General features: G+C 44.2%; 1 protein-coding gene across 1 annotated transcript in view; it reads right to left on the bottom strand.

The window, feature by feature from the left end:
- MAN1A1 (mannosidase alpha class 1A member 1) overlaps positions 1-25,477 on the bottom strand; it is a 306,505-nt gene that overhangs the window by 177,651 nt on the left and 103,377 nt on the right. The window contains exon 3 of the mRNA XM_075340007.1: positions 13,155-13,270. Coding sequence (XP_075196122.1) covers positions 13,155-13,270 — 116 coding nt within the window. The remainder of the gene's footprint in view (positions 1-13,154; positions 13,271-25,477) is intronic.

The raw sequence follows: 25,477 nt of genomic DNA, 5'->3' as shown, positions 1-25,477 counted from the left end.
GTATGATGCCTCACGTTGGTACGAGTTTATAGACACCAAACATGTATAACTTTACTTTTATCTAAACAGTGGAAAAAAACAGAAGTTTGTCCAAAAAAAGAAGAGCGCTTATCTACCATTTTGTTAGATCGGCAGCGTTCTCATTTTTCCGGATCTTATATTTTGAGTCCTGAGCTGATGTTTTTAATTACAGTATTTTTCGCTTTATAAGACGCACCTGATTATAAGATGCACCCCCAAATTTGGTGAAGGAAAAGAGAATGTTTTTTTTTTAATGTTAAATTAGGTCCGTCTTATAATGCCAGTGTCCGTCTAACAAATCATATAGAGTATATGTCCCTTATAGTCCCCCCATCCTAAAATTAGACCCCTTAATCTGGATATGGCCCCCTTATATTGAATATAGCCCCCTACAGCTGGCACACGTCCCCCTGTGCTGCCCATGGCCCCCTATGGATGGCACACGTCCCCCTGTCCTGCCCATGGCCCCCTATGGATGGCACACCTCCCCTGTGTTTGATATGGCCCCCATGCTGCTGCCCATAGTAAAATAAAACACTCTTTCCTTACCTTCTCTAGCGCTGCAATCCTGGTGTCTCCCTCCGTGCTGCTGAGCTCCTGCACTTCCTGGTTTTCGGTGCCGGTCATGTGATCGGCACAGCAGAGTGATATCATCTCTGCGTGCCTGATCACAGCGGAAGCAGAGACCGGGAGATCAGCGCTGGAGGCAGTAAGTAGAGTTTTCTTATTTTACTATGGGAAGCAGCATGGAGGCCATATCTAACACGGGGCATTTGTGCCATCAAAAGGGGGGCGCAGGCAGATATATGCGCCGCTGCCCCAGCCCATCACCGAGGTGCGGTTTCAGCACCACGGTGATGTACAGCGGCAGTGCATATTATATGAGCAGGAGATCTCTCGCTGCCTCCTGCAGCCTTCACTAGCCTCCAGCACCGCTCCAGAGGTGCCCCCACCTCCCCTGGGCCCTGTAGTAATCCGTATATTCGGATTATAAGACGCACCCCCTACTTTCCCCAAAATTTGGGGGAACAAAAGTGCGTTTTATAAAGCGAAAAATACGGTATATCATTTTTGGGTAGATGTGATGTTTTGATCGTCTGTTAATGCATTTTAATGCAATATTGCAGCAACCAAAACAAAAAAAAAAACAAAAAAAAAACCGAAAATGTAATTTTGGCATTTAGAATTTCTCGCTACAGTGTCCCAATTAGATTAATTTATTTCACAAGTATTTTGATAGATCGGGCATTTCTGAAAGTGGAGATACCAAACAAGTTTTTTTTATTATGGTTTTATTTTCAATGGAACAAAAAGGGGAAGATTTGAAAGGTTTTTTTACTTTGAGATTTTTTTTATTCATTTTACTAGTCCCTTAAGGGACTTTATGCCTGTACTCTGATTGCTTATGCTGATCAGATGCTTCAGCATCGCTCTGATCAGGAGAAATGCTGTTACTGTGAGTGTCGGCGCTCTGATGGCATTCACAGGAAACATGTCATAGCAGCGACAAGGATCTGTCCCCACACTGCGTTGACAACCCATTTGCACCCCATGATCGCGTCACGAGGCCGCTGATTGAGGCGGGAACAGCGAAATCCCCACCGGAGCACTTCAGATCACTGTCAGAGATTCACAGAGTGATCTAAGGGATTAACAGGCATGGGTGGATCCCTGATCAGATCAGCAGACATTTTTGGGGAATAATGCGGGCTCGCCATGTGAACCAGCATTAATGCGACAAACGCTGCCTAGACATCCTTTAATGGGTTTAATGGACATTATTGCAGTATTTTTTGCAACTATGGCACTAAAGAGCTTAAAACCCTTGAAGGGAAGGTGCCAAAAAGGTTTTCAAACAATTCCGAAAATGTACAGTATTAATGTTTTAATTTAAAAAAAAAACCCAACCCAAAAGCAAATAAAAACAAAACAAATATTTTATGATATAACGTCAAAAATAATATTAAAAAAAATTCATATTTTCCACTTTTAAACACTACAGGGAGTTGCTGAAATTTGCCATGAAAACCTAGTGTACTGCTATTCTTGGTAGCATTTGGCTGAAGCTATACCACAGACTTTCTGCTTTGCTTATCCATTTTGCATACACAATGCAAACAACTCTGGTACTGCTGGAACAGTACAGCAAGCTAGCAGGCAACACTAATAAGATTAGTTAAAGGTAACCATCAGGCTAACTAATCAGACAACAGCATGCTGTAGGGGGAGGGAGCAGGGATCCATCATGCTTGGCGCAGTTTTCAGATATACTGAATATTGTATCTGTAGCCCTGCTAGATCTACACCACTAAGGCTGCTTTCACACTACGTTTTCGTAACATGCGTCATGAACTTTTTTTGCTGTAAAAGTGGAAAAGAAAAACGCATGCAAACGCATGTGTTATTTTGCAGGATCCTGCCACTTGTAGTTTATGGGCGGGCATTGAAGTCATGTGATCGGGAGTGAGGGGAACTGCACGTGATAGACTGGGAGCCAGCATCTGACAGCTGCAGACGCTGGTAACCAAGCGAAGTGCTTTGCTTGGTTTCCCGATATTTACCTTGGTTACGAGCGTCCGCCGCTCTCAGGAGGGGGAGAGAGGGAGGGGGACAGAGGGAGAGAGAGAGACTGATCACGTCAGGCTGGTTTCTGGGCATGCTCAGTAGAGCAAGCAGGATCCTGTCTATCAGCATGCCAGCGTTCACATGCGTTTGCATGCAGTATAGTCAGGATCCAGTGAAAAACAGTATTTGGGTGCAGCTCAAAAACGCTACAAGTAGCGTTTTTGAAAAAAGTAAAAAAACTGCAACTCGCTGGATCCTCACTATAACGCACGCAAACGCAGGTGAACGCATGTTGACGCGAGTCCATTGCAAATGCATTGAAATGAAAACGCATTTGCACTGGATCTGTTTTTGCGTTAAAAAAAGTTCATGACGCATGTTAAAAAAACGTAGTGTGGAAGCAGCCTAAGGAAAAAGAAAAAAAAGGGTACTTGTTTTTCCAAAAATAAGCCCTAGTTTGACTTTTAGGGATTATTGGAGTAATAATATTTATTCACTTATATAGCGCTATTAATTCCACAGCGCTTTACATACATTGGCAACACATAAGCCCTACTCAAAAAATAAGCCCTAGTTAGTTAGCGCCTCCAGCGCCGTTCTGTCACGTAACACTAGGTTATGTAACTAACAGCACGGAGACAAACTAAAGCTGGAGGCACTGGAACAGCATAATGTAGCTGCCTCCTAAGTGGTCACTTGATTCCCACCTCCTGGCCGCTACTGCTCTATTTTTTTGCTTGGTTGCCGCTCCTGAGTCCCACCTCTCGAATGCTGTCTCCTGGGTCCCGCCTCTCAGTAGCTACTGCACTATGCTGTGGGCTTGGTTGTCACTCCTGAGTCCCACCTCTCGACTGCTGTCTCCTGGGTCCCGCCTCTCAGTAGCTACTGCACTATGCTGTGGGCTTGGTTGCCGCTCCTGACTCCCGCCTCTCAGTAGCTACTGCACTATGCTGTGGGCTTGGTTGCCGCTCCTGACTCCCGCCTCTCGAATGCTGTCTCCTGGGTCCCGCCTCCCAGTAGCTACTGCACTATGCTGTGGGCTTGGTTGCCGCTCCTCAGTCCCGCCTCTCGAATGCTGTCTCCTGGGTCCCGCCTCTCAGTAGCTACTGCACTATGCTGTGGGCTTGGTTGCCACTCCAGGGTCCCATTTCCTGCCTCTCGAGTGCCACTTCTTGGATGCCGCATCCCTGCCGACCCTGCTCTCTCCCACAGAAGCAGCCACGTGTGATGTCACCACCACCATTCCAGAGTCCTGCTCCAGACTCCCACCCTCTGCCTCCCTCTTGGCTGCATATTGAAGAGTGCCACTGCCACACAAAGTGTTTAGAGAGTGCCAGTAAGTGTCATCATAAAAGACACTGACACTGCACCAGCAATTGTGAATGTGACTTAGAGTTAAGGTTACTAACCCTAAAGCTTGCCATACACCTTCAAAGTAAATTGAAACATAAATGTGTGATTGCTGTTCATGGGAAAAAAAATAAGTTCTCCCCCAAAAATAACACCAAGTTCTTTTTTTGGAAATGAAAATATTATAAGACCCAGTCTTATTTTTTTGAAAAACACGGTGTACAATATTTATATTATATATACACACACACACACACACTTTAACTGGTGCTGCAAATACAAATGTTGGGCTCTGTATAGCCACACCCAATTGCCAGTTTTTTCTGTATACTCTACATGGTCAGCAAGCTGCCAATCAGTGGTGGGGCGGAGTTATATAGATTAGCCTGACTGCATGACATGCAACACCTAGTCTTCAAGTGATAATCTCCTGCTGATAAAGCACTGAATTCATTGAAAGACGGTACACAAGTGACATCCCTGGAATCAGGGTCTCTGCTCTCAGACTAAAGGTCCCGTCACACACAATGAGATTGCTAGCGAGATCGCAGCTGAGTCACAGTCTTGGTGACGCAGTAGCGATCCAGTTAGCGATCTCGTTATGTGTGACACCTACCAGCGATCAGGCCCCTGCTGTGAGGTCGCCGGTCGTTGCCGAATGGTCCAGACTATATTCTTTAAAGGCGATGTCCTGCTGGGCAAGACACATCGCTGTGTGTGACACTGTGTGACAGGGTCACAGTGACTGCTGAGATCGTTATACAGGTCGCTACTGCAACCTGTATTGTTCCTGCATCGCTGGTAAGATCTGACTGTGTGACATCTCACCAGCGACCTCCTAACGACTTACCAGCGATCCCTATCAGGTCACATCGTTGGTAAGATCTGACTGTGTGACATCTCACCAGCGACCTCCCAGCGACTTACCAGCGATCCCTATCAGGTCACATCGTTGGTAAGATCTGACTGTGTGACATCTCACCAGCGACCTCCCAGCGACTTACCTGCGATCCCTATCAGGTCGCATAGTTTTCGGGATCGCTGGTAAGTCGTTGTGTGTGACTGGGCCTTAAATTGCAAACATCTGCTGAGATTCTTATTCAGTTCTTCTGTCAGGACAGAACCTCCGAACAGTAAAAATGCTCTGATCTACCCTTCACCTAAAAATCGGTGGATGATGAACATACAGCATATAAAATCACAACAAAAACTAGTCTTCTTGCAAGTCAATATGAAATCATTCTAAAATGAAGCGGTAGTAAATATATAAAGCCTGCAGTGTAATAACTGGCTGTGATCTATGATCAGCCCTTAGAGTACTAAGCATATTGGGTTCTGGCACGGCCAGTAAATGAAAATATAATGTCATTTTCCCATGCATTCTAGTCTGACGACATGGAGCATTTCTAGAATACACGGGTGCTGGAGAAGATACTGCTTGCATTCTGGGAAACACTTTTCCCGAAGTGAAATGTAGACTCATTTTCACACCAGCAGAAATTTCATGGTTGATTTACAAAGCTGCTGGAAGGTATTAAACAATGACAAAAATCATTAGAATCATGGGAAAATTCACCAATGACCGAGGAGTAAATTAATTCACATTACCCTGCTTACTGTACCAACACTTTAGGGTACTTCTGATGTTAAGAAGGCTTCACATACTCGGGGGAGATTTATAACTCTTGGCAACTTCGTATGTGCAAACTATTAATTACGTACTAATTGTTCAGCAGAGGCAGCTTGTGGCCACTCCAGTATGAACGCGAGTGCCCGGTCTTATGGGCTATAGCCGCAAGACTGCAATAACAGACCCATAGAGAGAGGAATAAAGACAAAAGTGGTCTTAGGCTATGTGCTCACGTTGCGTATTTACATGCAGTTACACTGCGATCTGCACCGCAGCGTAACTGCATGCGTCCTGCGTCCCCAGCATAATCTATGAAGATTGTGCATGAGATGTGCGCACGTGGCGTATTAGAGCGCAGCGCTTCGGCTGCTGCCCGAAGCGCTGCGTTCAAGAAGTGACATGTCACTTCTTTTGTGCGTATTGGTTGTAATGTCGGTCTCTCTCTGTCTGTGTCTCTGTGTGTCCCTGTCGGTCGGTCTCTGTCTGTCTATCCCTCTCCCCCCTCTCTCATACTCACCGATCAGCTGCACGGCGTTCACAAAGCTCCGGCGCCTTCTCCTGCTTTTGCAAATGCCGGCCGCCCATTATTCAATCTCGTATTCCCTGCTTCCCCCGCCCACCGGCGCCTATGATTGGTTGCAGTGAGACAGTTGTCACTCAGCATGGGGGCGTGTCTGACTGCAACCAATCACAGCCACCGGTGGGCGGGTCTATGTAGTGCAAGAAAATAAATAAAAAAAAAACAAAACAGCGTGCGGTCCCCCCCAATTTTGATACCAGCCAGGGTAAAGCCACACGGCTGAAGGCTGGTATTCTCAGGATGGGGAGCCCCACGTTATGGGAAGCCCCCCAGCCTAAAAATATCAGCCAGCAGCCGCCCGGAATCGCCGCATGGATTAGATGCGACAGTCCCGGGACTGTATCCGGCTCATCCAGAACTGCCCTGGTACGGTGGCAATCTGGGTAATAAGGAGTTAATGGCAGCAGCCCATAGCTGCCACTAAGTCCTAGTTAATCGTTGCAGGCGTCTATGAGACCCCCCCAATGATTAACATGGTGAAAGTAAATAAACACAAACACCCGAAAAATTCTTTATTTGAAATAAGACAAAAACCACCCTCTTTCACCACTTTATTAAAATCCCCCAACACACCTCCAGGTCCAGCGTAATCCACGAGGTCCCGCGACACATCCAGCTCTGCTACATGAAGCTGACAGGAGTGGCAGTACAACACCGCCGCCCCATGCAGCAACTGAAGTGAGTCGCGCTGTCAGCAGTGACGTCAATGAGGTAATGCCGGTGTGTGTGCTGTGATGATGAGGGCTGTGATGATGAGGGCTGTAGTGTCGGAATGTGTGCTGTGATGATGAGGGCTGTGATGAGGGCTGTAGTGTCGAAATGTGTGCTGTGATGATGAGGGCTGTGATGAGGGCTGTAGTGTCGGAATGTGTGCTGTGATGATGAGGGCTGTGATGATGAGGGCTGTAGTGTCGGAATGTGTGCTGTGATGAGGGCTGTGATGATGAGGGCTGTAGTGTCGGAATGTGTGCTGTGATGATGAGGGCTGTGATGATGAGGGCTGTAGTGTCGGAATGTGTGCGGGGATGTCGGAGGCAACGTCGGAGGCAACGTCGGAGGCAACGTCGGAGGCAACGTCGGAGGCAACGTCGGAGGCAACGTCGGAGGCAACGTCAGAGACAACGTCAGAGACAACGTCAGAGACAACGTCGGGATGTTCGCGGGGATGTCGGGATGTTCGCAGGGATGTCGGAGGTAATGTCGGGATGTGTGTGGGCATGTAGGCGGTAATGTCTGGATGTATGTGGGGATGTCGGGATGTTCGCAGGGATGTCGGAGGTAATGTCGGGATGTGTGCGGGCATGTAGGCGGTAATGTCTGGATGTATGTGGGGATGTCGGGATGTGTGCGGGGATGTGTGCGGGGATGTCGGGATGTGTGCGGGGAAGTCTCTCAGGTTACCCGCGGCCACAGGTCTCGTGTGGAGGACTCGAGCTGGCCGCGGGTAACCTGAGTGACGATCGCGTGGCTCACTGCAGTCACTCAGATTTGCGGTCACAGGTGAATCCTTCACCTGTGACCGCAAATCAAGCCGCGGCACATGGACAGAGCCGCGCGATCACAATGAAGTCGGGTGAAGTTCACCCGAGTTCATTCTGATCGCGCGGCTGTCTCCCGCAGCCAGCCATGTGCTCTTTTTGACATTCCGGTCCCAGTCGGCTCTGCTGCAAGTCTATGGGGATGCAGCAGAGCCGAGTGGGACCGCACTGTCAAAAATGTGCTCTCTGGATGCTTTTCCCATGGCAGAGAAAGCACCCAGAACGCACGAATTCTGCAGGAATGTGCGCACGTTGCGTTCTGCCGAATGAGTCTCAGAACGCAGCTTTTCGGCTGCATTCTGAGACGCACATGCAGCGACTATTTACGCTGCGTAATAGAACGCAACGTGCGCACATAGCCTTATACATATGGTGCATGTGATTGTACCATATTCTAGAAGTGTGTTCAGAATCACGTAGTGAAGAACCTACATTATGCATAAGAATGTCTAGCACTAGCCCGGCACTACTTCATTCAGGCCCCTCCGCATCTCTTGGAGATTTGCTTTTTGCTTCATTCAGGAGTAGTGTTGAGCGGACCCGGACTGGAAAAATCCGGATCCGCGCGGTTTCAGCGGTAGCTCTGGATCCGACCCAGACGCGGGATTCCGTGTGCACGATCCGTGTCTCTCTCTCGGATCGGATCTCGGAATTTCTTGTCAACCCGCCACTGATCCACCGGACCAGGATTATTAGCAATCCGCTCAACTCTACTCAGGAGCAGACGGAGAAATAGAAGTAAAAGGAAAGTAAACGTCTGTCCACATGTTCACCGGCATCTGCCTGCCTCCTATAACTGCTGACAAGCGTGAGCGAGCGATGCACTCAGAACACAATGCACACGTGACGACGGCGGGAATATAGGCTCTGCCATTGGAAGAGCAGAACACAAACGCATAGGGGCCAATGTCAAGTAGAGACCAGTATTAAACGGATAACATTAAAATGTTCTCCGCTTACTTGTTCCTCTTATTATACAAAAAACTATGCCAATTTTTCATGAAAGGTGCTGCGGCTCCCCAAATTATCTCCAGAGCAGGTACCCAAACCGCTCATTACAACTGATCATGAACAAAAGTAATTATTGTTCAGGGATGACCACAAAGAAAAAAAACAGATCACTACACCGGGTACAGGAAAACAAAGGAGCTTAGAAGTAGGAGCTGCAATAAGTGCTCAATTAGTGTCAAGTATCACTTACAACTGGAAAGGCAACTATAGTGGGTTTTTTAACTAATGGTAGTTCTGGCATAACTACTGGATAAGAGAAGAGCAAAAAAAAGAAAAAAAAAAAAATGAATTTACCACTAACCACTAACATAGCACTGGTACTATGTGTCGGAAACACTGGGATCTGTTGAAGGCTTCCAGAGCTATTACCACAAACTGACACTCGGCAGATTTCTAAAATTTGGCCTGGTGAGGAAGGTCAAAATTAGCTAAGGGGTAAAAAAAAAAAAAACAAAAAAAAAAATAAAACCGAAAAAAAAACCAACCAATTTTTTGGGGGGTGGGGGGGGCAAGGGCCAGATTTGTAACAAAAACAAAAATATTTATATCACAATATGTGTAACATATGAAACTAGAAATCTTGCAATTTTCACACTGGATACTATAGCCATCTTAGATCCCTACTGGCTACTCTTTATAGAAGACTTATCAGAAGTCTCATTATCATCACAGAGACAAATACAATATCTAGTAACACCTCAGCACGGCTGAGGATACAACATTCACGATAAAGGATATCACAACTCCTCCTCCCCTCACAATGATCTTTGCACATGCAAAATAGATGCTTCAATTATTGTATTGATAGTCAGCCAATTGCTGCGACTGTACATGTGGATTTCTTGAAAGAAAATACAAGTCTAGAAAGGCCACAGTGGCCACAGACTCAAAGCGGAATGATGTAGAGAAAAAAACACCTGAATAATGCAATGTGTCACTTACTGGGCTGCTTGCTGTAGTTTTGATGAAATCAAAGTTTTAGACAGAGGATATCATTAGAGAAACCTGCCAAGTAATCCATGTGCATGAGCTCTATAAAACCTTGCCCCACCACAGATTGGCATATTTCTGCCTATGCACAGTGCACACAGAAAGCTGCTACTCTGTGGTGTGGGTGTGACAACTGGTAGCCCTGCATCATATAAAACAGTGATTTTACATACATTTCAGCAAGGTGGTCAAATTCACGATGAGTGGCAGCAATTGCTACATCATAAATCTAGCGCCGGCAGGGACTGGAGTAGGATTTGTGGCGAGGCGCACTCAGTTGTACATCACTCGTCCAGCACTCATGAAGAGGCATATACGTCTGACTCCAGCCAATCTCCTGAACAATGCCAGTCTTGATGTATCAGGCCCATAATTTACATACAAGAGGCTGAGCGAATGACAATGGCGTACAATTAGTAGGGAATCTAAATGAGCTGTACTTTAAAAAAAAAAAAAAAAATAACCCAAACTTCACTCCCTTATCTACGTCATTTACTTTAACTTCAAGGGTTTGTTAAAAGTACTGCTCCTATAGATTTGCAAATAATTACATCAGCCATGATCAGTTGCAATGGTCACCAAGATTGATCAAACACGTTCGAATGCACCATGCGGGGAATCTGGATGTTTTATCTTTTGCTGGGCTTTTTAGGGTTACTCTATCATGTAGGGGAGGCGATACCCATAAGCAGTTCTTGCAAAAAGAATCGCGACTTATTAATGTTAAGGCGATGGGCCCCCCTAGGGTTGAATGACCGTAACGATATGTTGGTGTTCCTATAAGATCTCCATACTATTAATATTGGTAACGTATAGTATTTTTTCTTTGGTTTCCCTGTCCACTATATATTCCCACCTCTCTCTCCTCCAGGTGAAATAACTATTTATATGCAATATCATGATTTAGTGCCCTTTTAATGCAGATATAAAGAGTGAAAAAATAATACTGTGGATATGTTAAAAGATTTTTCAATCCACATAGCATAAGTTTATCATGTTTGCTTCTGCATTTATGTATGATGTTCTTCATCTTCCCATGCCTTATGAATGACTGTCTGTTTATGCGCTGCTGCAATCTGTTATAAGCTGTATGCTGGGGTTTTTTTTTTTTTTATATTCACTACGTCAGCTCCCTTTAAAAAGGAAGTCAACTGATGTTACAAGCTAGGACCCATGGAAGCACTTTGCCTTTGTGCGAAACGGCCGTTGTCCGGCGTGCCTGAACTCCCCTCTCCCCTTACATGTTGTATGTAAGGCTGCTTTTACACCTCCGGTTTTTGCAGTGCGGCTCAATCTGGCTCAAAAACCTATGCAACGGATGCGGCGAAAAAAACGGATCTGTTGCATAAGTTTTTCCATGCGGCCCGTCCGTTTGACGGATGCGGCTTGATACTGAGCATGCGCAGTGCAAAAAACCACATCCGGCGGCCATAGGCTTGCATTGTAAATTGTGCCGCACCGCGCCGGATCCGGCACTATGCGTTTTTTCGCCAGTGACAAAAACGTTCACTTGAACGTTTCATCCGGCCGCCGCATTGGCTAAATATGCCACATCCGGCAAAAACCGGACGCAACGTAAAGCCATGCGGCACAATCCGGCGCTAATAAAAGTCTATGTGGAAAAACCGCACTCGGCGGCAAAAAACAACGGATGCGGATTTCCCGCAAAGCGCCGTATTGTGCCGCACAGCAAAAAACGGATGTGTGAAAGCAGCCTAACTTGTTTACAAAAAGTTATTAAAACTGCAGAATTCCACCATGAAGTGCCGCCCTCCTTTCTTCTCTGGATTCAGCTGATTATCTACAATGCTGGCTGAGCACCACTTGGGACTGCTGGAGGTCCATTACTGAGCACGATTGCGGTCTTTGAGTAAATGTTTGGAGCTGCAGTGCCCGGCTGTTTCTACCCTTTTTTGCCTTTATAAAATCTCCTGCCTTGTATGCTAATTCTTGAGTCCGGTCCGATGTGTGTGCTCGGTTGAGGCTCCTGTCCCCGTCCTCCTTTGATGATTGATGTGGATGACACCTCCCGTGACATACACGTAGCCGGGAAAAAAATGTGCACATGTGCAGAGACATTGCAGTCTTGCGCAGGCGCAGTTCGCTCTGCCCTATTGTAGGCAGAGTTCGAAAAATTTGGTGCACCTGCGCGAGCTGTTAAGTTCTCGGCACAGTCGTGAGATTATGGCAGGCGATATGGATGACATTACCTGCATCATCTACATTGATGTCCATAATCTCGCGCCTGCGCAAAGATTTCACTGGCTCACACAAGCGTACCTAGATTTTCGGCTATGCCCGCAATAGGTCCCAGCGAACTGCGCCTGCGCAAGGCGGGAATGACTGCACAGGCGCAAGATTTTGCAGAGCAACTTGGATGATGAGGGAGGCGTCACCCACGTCAATCATGAAAGGAGGATGGCGAACAACAGTAGAAGGGAGGACAGGAGCCAGGAAAAGGCCGTCCAGCTGACCAAGAAAAAGGCCGTCCAGCTGACCAAGAAAAAGGCCGTCCAGCTGACCAAGAAAAAGGCCGTCCAGCTGACCAAGAAAAAGGCCGTCCAGCTGACCAAGAAAAAGGCCGTCCAGCTGACCAAGAAAAAGGCCGTCCAGCTGACCAAGAAAAAGGCCGTCCAGCTGACCAAGAAAAAGGCCGTCCAGCTGACCAAGAAAAAGGCCGTCCAGCTGACCAAGAAAAAGGCCGTCCAGCTGACCAAGAAAAAGGCCGTCCAGCTGACCAAGAAAAAGGCCGTCCAGCTGACCAAGAAAAAGGCCGTCCAGCTGACCAAGAAAAAGGCCGTCCAGCTGACCAAGAAAAAGGCCGTCCAGCTGACCAAGAAAAAGGCCGTCCAGCTGACCAAGAAAAAGGCCGTCCAGCTGACCAAGAAAAAGGCCGTCCAGCTGACCAAGAAAAAGGCCGTCCAGCTGACCAAGAAAAAGGCCGTCCAGCTGACCAAGAAAAAGGCCTTCCAGCTGACCAAGGAAAAGGCCGTCCAGCTGACCAAGAAAAGGCCGTCCAGCTGACCAAGAAAAGGCCGTCCAGCTGACCAAGAAAAGGCCGTCCAGCTGACCAAGAAAAGGCCGTCCAGCTGACCAAGAAAAGGCCGTCCAGCTGACCAAGAAAAGGCCGTCCAGCTGACCAAGAAAAGGCCGTCCAGCTGACCAAGAAAAGGACGTCCAGCTGACCAGAACGGTTAATTTACATACGTGGCGGCAGATGTCAAAAGGTATTTCTGGGGTCTGCAAGGGGAGTCAGGGAATAAAGTGCACCTTCATAGAATGTACCCTAGGAGCTGCGGAAGGTGAAACTTTTGGTTCAATTCTAAAAAAAACTGGTGACAGGTTCTCTTTAAGGTGCTAGTTTTGGTGTAGAACTCAAACCTTGTGACAGGTGCCTTTTAACTTTGAACCCCACATGTAAGAAAAGGACTAAACAGATTCTGAATAATACACCTGCAATCAAACTCACCACATTGAAATCTAGGTTCTTCTCCACCCATTCCTTAGCATCCTTGAATTCATCCTTCATTCCCATGATGAACAAAGTATCCAGAGAATCTACAATTGTTGCTCCTTGGATGTTACCTGAAATATACAATATATATTTTATAAATCAAGGGTAAAAAAAACCACACAAAACAATACATTAAACACATTGCAGATATTTCACATTTCATTTCCTTCAAATAAAAGTACTGTAACAAGATAAATATATAAGTCAACTTTTGGGAGTTGCCTTGTCAAGCCTAATTCTGACTTTCGTGTTATATCAGGGTTTTTTTTCACGCTACATGTACCCATTATAATCTACATTGCTATTCATATGTCCCTCTCAACGCACCATGCTTCTGTGCAAAACTCAGACATGTCCGTTTATTTGCAGTATCTTGGATGAAAAAGGCCAAAGTCTAGCGCACAGAAATGCTTTGTAATTATCATTCAGTGACAAACACAGATTGCTGATGGTTAGAATGGACACACTGATAGTGATGCCGGGGTCTGTACCAAACACAGTGTTCATGCACACGATCCCGAACACGAGCTTTCCTGGGAAGTCCAGGGGCTGTATAATTAAAAAAAAAAAAAAAAAAAAGACGCATTATTAAAAAAAAATTATGATTATACTTACAGGTCCTGCAACGCGTCCTGCAGACTGTCTGCCGGCCGCGTCTGCTTCAGTGTCAGATCATTGCTGTGCCCCTGAGTTACAAGACCTTCCATGACGTCATAGCCATGTGACCAGTCTGGTGTGAATGTTGTATTACCTCGTGGGTTACAGACTGGTCATATGGACTCGACTGAACTTTTACGGTCACTGTGCGAGTCTCACATCGGTATCACCCGGCACTCACTCTCCTGACAGAAGCGGGTCTCAGCTGCATGTATTCCCATGCAGCAGAGGCGCTCCTGTCCGGAGAGTGTTAGGCCATGCAGGGTGATACCGCTGTGAGACTCGCACAAGTCATACGCAAGTGGAATCATACCCAGTGTCAGCCTGCTTCTCTCTGTAGAGACGCTTGATATACAGAGCGATGAAGCAGAGCTGAAAATGCTCTACCTGTTGACTATGTCGAACTAAGGATTTTTTTTTTATAATAAAGATGGAGTCTAAATGTTATGTTTTATTTCTAATAAAAATTTCGGGCTTAGTACCAGCTGAGAATACGAAGCTGGTTTTAACCCCTTTATTACTCAGCAAGCCACCCCTATCATTGTCGCTGGACAAGCTGGGTAAAGCGCCTGTAAATGGCGCTAATAAACAATGCGACATTTCCAGGGACTGTTGCGGGCTGTGGTTTTTAGCGTAGGGGTCCCAGATTGCTTGGGCCTTACTACGCTGAGAATCCCAGCCCCCAGCTGCCTGGTTTTACCTGACTGGCGATCAAAATAGGGCGGGAGCCCATGTATTTATTTTTTTAATTTTTTTTTTAATTATTTAATGGGCTTCCCTGTATTTTGATTGCCAGTCAAGTAAAGCCAGGCAGATGGGAGTGTCAGCCTGTAGCCATCCGCTTTATCTGTGCTGAGAATCAAAAATACTGCGGAGCGCTACGTCATTTTTTTAAATTTATTTTTACACTACTATGGCTGTTGGGTTCCTCACACAATCACAGACGCGGTCACACAGAATGGGTGTCTGATTGGCTGTTGGAGTAACCTTGAATCTGCCCATACATTCTAGGATGTATGGGCTGGTTTCAGATTACTCCAGCATCCAATCACAGACGTCAACTCTGTGACAGCGTCTGTGATTGTTATTTTAACAGTAAAATAAAACACAGAAAAATATTTTATTAGTAATAAAACAAGACATTTAGGACTCAATTTTTATTACAAAAAAAAAAAAAAAACCTCCAACGTAGTCCAAAGGCGGGCGAGCATCTTCAGCTCCACTTCATCTGTGCGAAAAGAAACAGGTTTTCTCACACAGACTGAGCTGAAAGCTGTCAGACTTCACCCAAGTGCATAGCTGAGGCCGGTCAGCTATGCCACCGGGTAACCAGCACTGACTACAGGACCTTCCATTACGTCAGCCATGTGAACAGTCTGGTGTGAATGTTGTTAATTTGTGGGTTATAGGACCTTCCGGGACGTCATAGCCATGTGACCACTCTGTAACCCACGAGGTAATACAGTCACACCAGACTGGTCCCATGGCTATGACGTCATGGAAGGTCCTGTAACCCGGGAGCACGGAAATGATGGGACTCTGAAGCAGAAGCGGACAGGAGACAGTCTGCAGGACGTGTCGCGAGACCTGTAAGTATAAGGAAATGTTTATTAGTAACTATATTCTTTATTTTACACACCCTCCACCCCATCCCATAACTGTAAAGTCCGAGTTCGGTGTTCAGATGAAAGTTCGCGTTCTCAGAACCCGAACTTTACAAAATGTTCAGGCAAGTCTCCTGAAACATTGGGGGGTTTGCCCATCACTACACATGGACTGTACACTGATGACACTAATCCAGAACATGTATCACACCAGTACCATTTGTCCACACATACCTGTTTAAACATGCAAGTGTGTGAATGAGACCTAAATGTTTTTATTTTCTATTCATTTACTTGGATAGGTTTTTTTGTCCGACATACATACACTGTTCTCAGGGTGTAAGGCTTAGATATTCACACTGATTATTACCAATAAAAATAATAGCACTTTATTTATTTTCCATTCAGTCTCATATTAAGTTAGCACTATACTGGAAAACATTAAAACTCAAAGGTTGTAGGTGTGTCAAGAGAAAGAAGCCATACGCCCTATGTAAGTATTTTATTAGGATTGTATTGTATGGACCTTGGATATCTGCCCTTTGCTGATAGATATGCCAGGCATAATACACAAGCAATAATGTATATAGGTATTCTCTCCACTCCCCAAACATGAAATTCTAGCTGTATAGCAAATCATTCAACACTTTGACTCTATATTGATTAGTAAACCTAAGTGCCCTTGGCTGTGGACTGATGGGATATTGTAATGATCATATTTGTATGACTTCCGCTAATGATCAATTATAGTAACAAGTGTCCGGATGTACGGATTATTCTACATTTTCTTTAAAAAGTAAAGTGAGCACTTAACCTTCGCCACCAAGAATATCCCTAGGCATTAACCATGTTCTGATCCTTCCCGGGAGACGTATACAGTATGACTAGAGAATGAGAATTGCATACATTGTTTCATGTGCTGAACTAGAGGACTTTAAATCTAAGAGGCTAAGTTATAACTAGGTAAATGACATCTTCGTGTGCTTTCGGCAGATACACATTTTAGATCTCATTTCTGACAGATTCCCAGAATTTTCCAAACCATTTCTGCTTTATTCAGAGACAATGGTAACTGTATAATGAATACCGCATTGACAGACTAAAAAGGAACTTATCAAACTATCTAAGCAATCTGTATTGTAAAAGACTGGTGAGAAAACAGGGAAGTCCGTGTCTGGCTAGAGTCAAGGGGGGCACGTACTTTTTGTGATAGGGACATATGGGGTTTTTCTCCCATTCTAACTTAAATTTAGAAGCTGGGCTAAATCAGCAGTTATGGTGGTTATACAAAATTAGAGAAGAAAAAACAAAATAGCTGTGTTTTTTAATTAAAAGGAAATCTGTTACATTGGAAATGCAGTCAGATGTGTGGGCAGCTGTTCTAGGGCAGTAGAAGCTAAGCAGACCGATATAAAGCACTAAAGGAAAGGTTTAAAGGGTTAAGTTGTGCCATCAGCAGCATACTGCCGGTACAGCCTTTCACTTCCCTGCTGCTAGGGGAAGGCGGGGCTACCTCCTTGAGTGACAGTTTGGTTCAATAGCTTCATCCTACTGAGCAAGTGACATGAAAGGTCTTACAAGAGTAGATCTGAAGCCTACACTTATCAGTATATTTACATATAGAGATAGCCGGTCAAGTGCTCTGGAAACTGCTGATGGTAAGGGCTAGGGAAATGTGAATTTACAGAGCTGATAACATGTTAGAGCAGGGGTCTCAAACACACGGCCTGCATAGGGCCTCAGACTGCTTAATGCAGTCCACAGACACCATAGACTCCTTCAAGATCGCAGCCCCATGCAGAAGGCCGCCAACATCAACACTTTACTTCAGGTGAATGTGCGTCCTTAGATGCACATTCAGTCGAAATGTATTGCTGGCGCTACACAGACTAGCTCTCTGCACAGCTCTACCTATGACATTAGCTGGCCAATCAGAAACCAGCAGCTGACGTCAGTATATCAAGATGCTGTTTAGAATGCATGCTTATTGCACAAGTGTGCCTTCTGCTGGTCACAAAATGCTACTCGAAGGCTGGGGCCACACGGGGACTACTACGATCCACTTGCATGACACTCGGCTCGTGCTGCCAGTACAGCAGAGCCGAGTGTCATGCGTGTGTCCTTGCAACTGAGGTCCGTTCGTGCGAGCAGACCTCAGCTGCGGGGGGCGGGGTGGCTATCAGGAGGGGAGGGAGGGATTTCTCTCCTGCGTAGCCGGGTATTGCCATTTTCGCACTGCACTGGCGGTACACGAGTGCAGTGCGATTTTTCTCTCGCCCCATTGACTTGAATGGGTGCGAGAGAAAGTCTCGGATTACAATCGCAGCATGCGGCGATTGTTTGCTCAGTCCGATTAGGGCTGAGAAAATAATCGCTCATGTGTGCTGACACACAGGCTAAAATTGGTCCGAGGGGAATGCGATGTTATCCCACTCCACTCGCACCGATTTTCTCGCCGTGTGGCTTAGGCCTAATATGTGCAGTTTTACAGTGTTGGGGGGATCCAGGGGAGTCTCAAAACCAGTCAGTATCTGGTGTGACCACCATTTGCCTCATGCAGTGCAACACATCTACTTACTTCACTGATGTTCTCAGCTTCCAGGAATTGTGTGCAGATCTTTGCAATATGGGGCTGTGCATTATAATGCTGCAACATGAGGCGATATTCATGGATGAATGGCGCAACAATGGCCTCAGGATCTCATCACAATATCTGTCTGCATTCAACATGGCATCAATAAAATGCACCTGTGTTCGTTGTCCATTACATACACCCGCCAATACCATAAAACAACCACCACCACCATGAGCCACTCGATTCACAACGGTGACATCAGCAAACTACTCACCCACACATGATGCCATGCATGCAGTCTGCCATCTGCCCTGTACAGTGAAAACCAGGATTCAGCCATGAACACCTAATAATGTGTATCAATGTGTAAGACGCCATAGAATGTGAGCATTAGCCCATCCAAGTCAGTTACAACGACGAACTGCAGTCAGGTGGCGACCCCAATGAGGATGACTAGGACATGAGCTTCCCTGAGAGGGTTTGACAGTTTGTGAAAAAAATCCTTTGATTATACAATCCAATTGTTGCAGCAGCTTTCCAGGTGGATGGTCTCAGACTATCTTGGAGGTGAAGATGTTAGATGTGAAGGACCCGGGCTGGTGTGGCTACACATGCCCGGTTGTGAAGCCATTTAGATATACTACCAAATTCTCTGAAACTCCTTTGGAGCTGGCTTATGGTAGACAAATGAACATTCAATTTCCAGGCAACAGCTCTGGTGGACATTCCTGGAATCAGCATGCCAATTGCACACGCCCTCACAACTCGTGGCATTGTGCTGTGTGATAAAACTGCATATTTTAGAGTGGCTTTTATGGTGGCCAGCCTAAGGCACACCTGTGCAATAACCATGCTGTCTAATCAGCATATGTCACATCTATGAGGTGGATGGATTTTCTTCGCAAGTGCTCACTAAAAAAAAAAAAAAAGAAATTGACCAATTTGTGAATATTTGAGCAAAAAAAGGCCTTTTGTGGACTTGGAAAATAAAAATAAAATCTTCGATCTTAAAGCATTCAGCTCATGAAAAATGGGAAAAAAAACACAAGTGTTTATATTTTTGTACAGTGTATAAAAGTGCAATTTAACAACAACATCTAGCATCCTATACATAAAAAGGAAACGCATCATGCGGTCCACAGATAAAAATATAACAAGTTTTAAATGACATTCAAGATGTCCGTTGCATGTCAAGAGGCGGCACTATAGAAACCTTAGGGTATGTACCCACGATTAGGACTCATTGCATCCTGGATGCAGCGGGTCCTGAGCTGCGGGTCAGCGAGTCTCCTCCGTGGGTACGAGCAGCAGCGGTCTCCTGCGTTCTCCTACGATCAGAGCTAAATTGTAAAATTCCGGCACTCTACTAACCCCAAAAAAAATTAATCAAGTCGTATTTATGCTGTAATAAATTTTATTGATCATAGTTGATGCAATTGTTGTATATTGCTGTATACTGGAGTGTCCACAGAGGTCGACATTTCAGCCAGCAGGCCTTCGTCAGACTGGACTTATGTTTATCTATATACAAAATTGATATACATACAATCACGATCCAACATTTTGTAACAACGTCACGGTATATACATTTTTATCTTTTTTTTCTCTCCATCAGAATTATTTGACAAACTTTGTCAAATAATTCTGATAAAGAAAAAAGAAGCTAAAACTGTATATTGGCGCCACATTGCAAACACTGATCATGAGCACGCATCCCAATTCCTGTGTAAAGCTCTGTTCACACTAGAAAAAGGATTTTTCAAGAAATTTCTTGAGTCTGCAATATTAGCGCACTTGCTTTCAAAAAACGCACCAATAACAAAGAAACCGCATGCGTTTTTACCGCGTTTTTGATGCAGGTTGGTCCCTGCTTTATTTTTTACAATTATCTATGGCAAAAAACACAGGTACCTGCAGAAAAGAAGTGACATGCACATTTTTTCTCAAGAAATTCTGCAGAAAGAATTTTCTTTATTAAAAAAAAAAAAACGCAGTGTGTGCACAGCTATTTTTTTGTCTCCATAGGTTTTGCTGGTGAATGTCTGCAGAAAAGTTACAAGCATTTTCTCAAGAAATTTCTACAGCAAAAACGCAAAAAAAAAAAAAAAAAAAAACCACGTAAAAACGCAGTGTGCACAGGGCCTAAAAATGTAATGGTCAGCAGCTGCTCCATGCTTGAATGGCAGGTGTGTGAAAAGCTCCAGCAGTGCTCAGAGTCTGTCAGTTGGGACTAGCCCTCATAAGCCATCTATATGGGCGTCTAGGCGATCGGGCGAACAAAATTATACAGCGATATCTGGAATTTAAAGTTTTACGCTAGAGAAAGCCACATTTTTCTAAATATGTAAGTAAGCTGTTAAGATCTATGCACTGCAGAGAGATCTTGAGAATATGCCTGCAGAGTTTACTTTACATGAAAGGGGGAGTTAGCAATGTGAGACATGTCTGACAGTCTGCTCTCCAGATCTACATTTCTTGCACTGGTATCCCACTATCACTTGGGCCTCATTCAGACGTCAGTATTTTTGTATCAGCGTATCTTCAGTAGTTGTATGCGAAATCCAGGAGTGGAACGCACAGATGAAAACTATAATTGAAAGATTGACACGTCTTGGAGACACTACTGGTTTTGAAGGACAAACACTGATGAGAGACTAATCCAAAACATACGGTCATGTGAATGAGGCCTTAAAATAAGCTCTGGAAGCAGATTTTTAGGGAGATCTATGTATCATCCATAGATCTTAAAGCACCGTTGTTTCTCTTTTTATTCTGTGCTGGAGTGGTGCTTTAAAAGAAAGTCCCCTGCCCCTAGCACTACTCTCTGGCGGTTTTACACTTTTTCGATATCGCTCTGTTGCCGCGGTGCCATCTTGTGACAGTAATTTCTGATTGTCCCAAAGTCAGAAGTTACGTAAAAAGCTTCCAATACATCTCTATGAGAGCCAGAACGAGGCACTCAGAACTCCATTGAGTTGTGACCTTCAGCCCGCTCCATGAAACACTGGAGCTGCGGGCAGGTCACAAATCACTGGAGACCGACCGGAGAAGTGGCAACAGAATATGAAATCACCAGAAGGGGAGGATAAAACAGGACACGTGACTTTGATTTAAAGCCCCACTCTGATGCAATAAAGAAAAAAACAAAACAAAAAAACACAACAACAACAACAACAACAACAACAACAACAACAACAACAACAACAACAACGCTGGAGTGGTGCTTAAAAAGTTCATTTACACATTTAGAAAAACAAATTTGTCTGGAGGAAACCTGATTGCATATATGAAGGTAAAATTTTATTCAACCAGCTATAACCTACATATCCATATAAATGACATAGGAGCGTTAATCATACTGACAGGCGCCCTTAAAAACATTCCTTAAAAAATAAAACCCTGAACCACTGAATACTGGGGGGGGTCCCTATACACTAATTTTCTAAAAAAAAAAAAAAAAAAAAAAAAAGCAAAAGAGATGCAATGGAGATTTAGACGTAAACATAATAGTTACACGATATGGAGCGCAAGTACCGTATATACTAAAGATAGGTCATCAGAGACACTCAGGATATAAAGATTATATGATGCTGACAACCTCAAAAAACAAATCTAAAATATAAATAATCTTTATTCCTTAATGAATATAATCCTGTCTATAAAGGGAAACCAGTGCATAAAGTGGAGAAAAGGTGGCCAGCAATGCCTTCAGTCAGCCTCTGTGCTGCAGCTGTATTGTAATAGGCAAGTAGAGAAAGAAAAAAAAAAAAAATCACAAAACAATAGTTTGAGAAAAAAAAAAGTCTTTATAATAGAAAAGAAAAAAAAAATGCAGAAAATAGATTTGTTGATAAAACCCAGTGAAACCCATAAAGTTTTTATAAGCAGCACTTTCCATTAGCCATTACACAACTCCTAAAAGCAGGGTGCTCCTATGAGAGCCATTTCAGATAGATTTGTGCTGAAAGAAAATCTAGTTCTGCAGTTTACTAAAAAATAATATTTACAGCAAACAACTGATGCTCTACACTTCTAGCTCTCAACCTGCTCTATATGATGGTTCTATGACGGGAAAAGTAGTATAACCACGTTAATGAAAGGTACTACAAGACATGGGTATTTAATGGAGCCAAGTCACATGAGGTCAATGAGATCAATGGTCATATGAGGCCTGTCAATTCAGATAGGACCGCAGTCCTGATTGGTAGGGGTCCTATCCTTTAAAAAGGCCATAAATGTTTCCATGGGGTGCTCCACAAGTACATTGGCATGCAACAGTTTGGACACCCCTGGTCAAAATTACTGTTACTATGAACAGTTAAGCAAGTTGAAGATCAAATCTTTAAAAGGCAAAATTAAAGATGACATTTCCTTTGTATTTTAGGCAAAAATATATATTTTTATTATTTTTTTTTCCTTTAAACCTAAAAAGGAAAATGATTGGATGCAAAAGTTTGGGCACCCTGCATGGTTAGTACCCAGTACCACCCCCATTGGCAAGTATCACAGCTTGTTTTTTATTTTGTGGCCAAGAGTCAATTGTTTGATGGATTTTCATCCATTCTTTCTTTCTTGGGAAAGTCTTCCAGTTCCGTGAGATTCCTGGGTCGTCTTGCATGCACGGCTCTTTTTTTTTTTTAGGTCTATCCATAGATTTTCAATAATGCTCAGACTAGAGGACTGTGAGGGCTGTTCTAAAACCCTCTGCTTGTGCCTTTTGAGTTAGTCTATTGTGAATTTTGACGTGTTTAGGATCATTAGCCATCTGTAGAAGCCATCCTCTTTTCAACTTCAGCGTCTTTACAGATGATATGTTTACATCAATAATTTGTCGAAATGTTATTGATTCCTTTCTTCTCTTTATCTGTGAAATGTTCCCCATGCTATTGGCTGCAACACAACACCAAAGCTTGACTGATCCACCCCCATGCTTAATGGTTGGCGAGATATTCTTTTCCTGAAATTCTGTGCCTTTTTTCTCCACATATACCTGTGATCATTGTGTCCAAAAGTTCTAGTTTAACCTAATTGGTCCACAGGACAGGTTTCCAAAATACATCAGGCTTAGATTTTTTTGCGTACTTCGGAAACTGAATTTTATGGTAAGGATGCAGGTGAGGTTTTCTTCAGATGACTTCCATGAAGGTCATATTTGTGCAGGTATGTCTGAACAGTACAATCATGGCCAAAAGTTTTGAGAATGACACCAAAATTATATTTTCACATGATCTGTTGCCCTCTGGTTTTTAATTGTGTTTGTCTGATGTTTACATCACATACAGAAATATAATTGCAATCATATTATGAGTACCAAAAGGTTATATTGACAGTTAGAATGAGTTAATGCAGCAAGTCAATATTTGCAGCGTTGACCCTTCTTCAGGACCTCTGCAATTCTCCCTGGCATGCTCTCAATCAACTTCTGGACCAAATCCTGACTGATAGCTGTCCATTCTTGCATAAGCAATGCTTGCATTTTGCCAGAATTTGTTGTTTTTTGTTTGTCCACCCGTCTCTTGATTGCCCACAAGTTCTCAATGGGATTAAGATCTGGGGAGTTTCCAGGCCATGGACCCAAAATCTCTACGTTTTGTTCCATGAGCCATTTAGTGATCACCTTTTCTTTATGGCAAGGTGCTCCATCATGCTGGAAAAGGCATTGTTGGGCGCCAAACTGCTCTTGGACAGTTGGGAGAAGTTGCTCTTGGAGGACATTCTGGTACCATTCTTTATTCATGGCTGTGTTTTTAGCCAAGACTGAGTGAGCTGATTCCCTTGGCTGAGAAGCAACCCCACACATGAATCGTTTCAGGATGCTTAACAGTTGGCATGAGACAAGACTGGTGGTAGCGCTCACCTCTTCTCCTAATAAGCTGTTTTCCAGATGTCCCAAACAATCGAAAAGGGGATTCATCTGAGAAAATGACTTTACCCCAGTCCTCAGCAGTCCACTCCCTGTACCTTTTGCAGAATATCAGTCGGTCCCTGATGTTTTTTCTGGAGAGAAGTGGCTTCTTTGCTGCCCTCCTTGAAACCAGGCCTTGCTCAAGCAGTCTCCGACCCTCACAGTCCGTGCAGAAGCACTCACACCAGCCTGCTGCCATTGCTGAGCTAGCTCGGCACTGCTGGTAGTCCGATCCCGCAGCTGAAACAGTTCTAAGATACGGTCCTGGCATTTGCTGGTCCTTCTTGGGCGCCCTGGAGACTTTTTGGCAACAATGGAAGCTCTCTCCTTGAAGTTCTTGATGATGCGATAGATTGTTGACTGAAGTGCAATCTTTGTAGCTTCGATACTCTTCCCTGTTAGGCCATTTTTGTGCAGAGCAATGATGGCTGCACGTGTTTCTTTAGAGATAACCATGGTTAACTGAAAATAAACAATGATACCAAGCACCAGCCTCTTTTTAAAAAGTGTCCAGTGGTGTCACTTACTTAATCATGACTGATTGTTCCATTAACACAGGTGTGGGTGTTGATGAGGACAGGGCTGGCGAACAATCACAAACAATGTTAGCTGCTCCTTTTAAGGCAGGAATGCAATGATGTTGAAATGTGTTTTGGGGGTTGAAGTTCATTTTCTTAGCCAATCTTGACTTTGCAAGTAATTGCTGTTAAGCTGATCACTCTTTATGACATTCTGGAGTATATGCAAATTGCCATTAGAAAAACTTAAGCAGTAGACTTTGTAAAAATTAATATTTGTAGCACTCTCAAAACTTGTGGCCATGACTGTAGAACTATGCACCAGAACTCCAGAGCCTGCTATATCTTCTTAAAGATCTTTTGCAGTCAATGGGGGTTTGGATATGTGCCTCTAGCAATCTTATGAGCAACTCAGAAATTTTGCTGTAAAAAAAGGTGAAGTTGATAAAGAGGATGGCTTGTGCAAATGGATAATGATCCTAAACACAAGTCAAAATATACAATAGACTACTTCAAAAGGTGCAAACAGAAGGTTTTACAATGGTCTCCTGATCTGATCATCATTGAAAATCTGTGGCTAGCCCTCAAAAGAGCAATGCATGCAAGACAACCCAGAAATCTCACAGAACTGGAAGTATTCTAAGGAAGAATGGCTGAAAGATCTCTCAAACAAGAAGTGAAAGACTCTTGGCGCCTTTGCAAACTGCGATACTTGCCAAAGGGGATGCTACTAGGTACTAGCCATGCAGGGTGACCAAACTTTAGCATTGGCCAATTTCCTTTTTTTGTTAATTTAAAAATGTAAAAGATGAAAAAAAAAAAAAAAAAAGGTTTTGCCTAAAATACAAAGGAAATGTGTCATCTTTAACTTTATGCCTTTTAGAGATCATTTCATATTCAAACTTGCTTGACTGTGGATAATTAGGCTATGTGCCCACAATGTGGAAAATTTGCTGCGATTTTTTTGCGGAAATTCCGCGGATTTCTCAAAAATCCGAAGTACAGCGAGTTCCCAGCCA

Source organism: Anomaloglossus baeobatrachus, chromosome 3 (genome assembly GCF_048569485.1).
Source record: "Anomaloglossus baeobatrachus isolate aAnoBae1 chromosome 3, aAnoBae1.hap1, whole genome shotgun sequence".
NCBI classification, from domain to species: domain Eukaryota; kingdom Metazoa; phylum Chordata; class Amphibia; order Anura; family Aromobatidae; genus Anomaloglossus; species Anomaloglossus baeobatrachus.
This window is presented reverse-complemented; position numbering and strand designations above follow the sequence as displayed.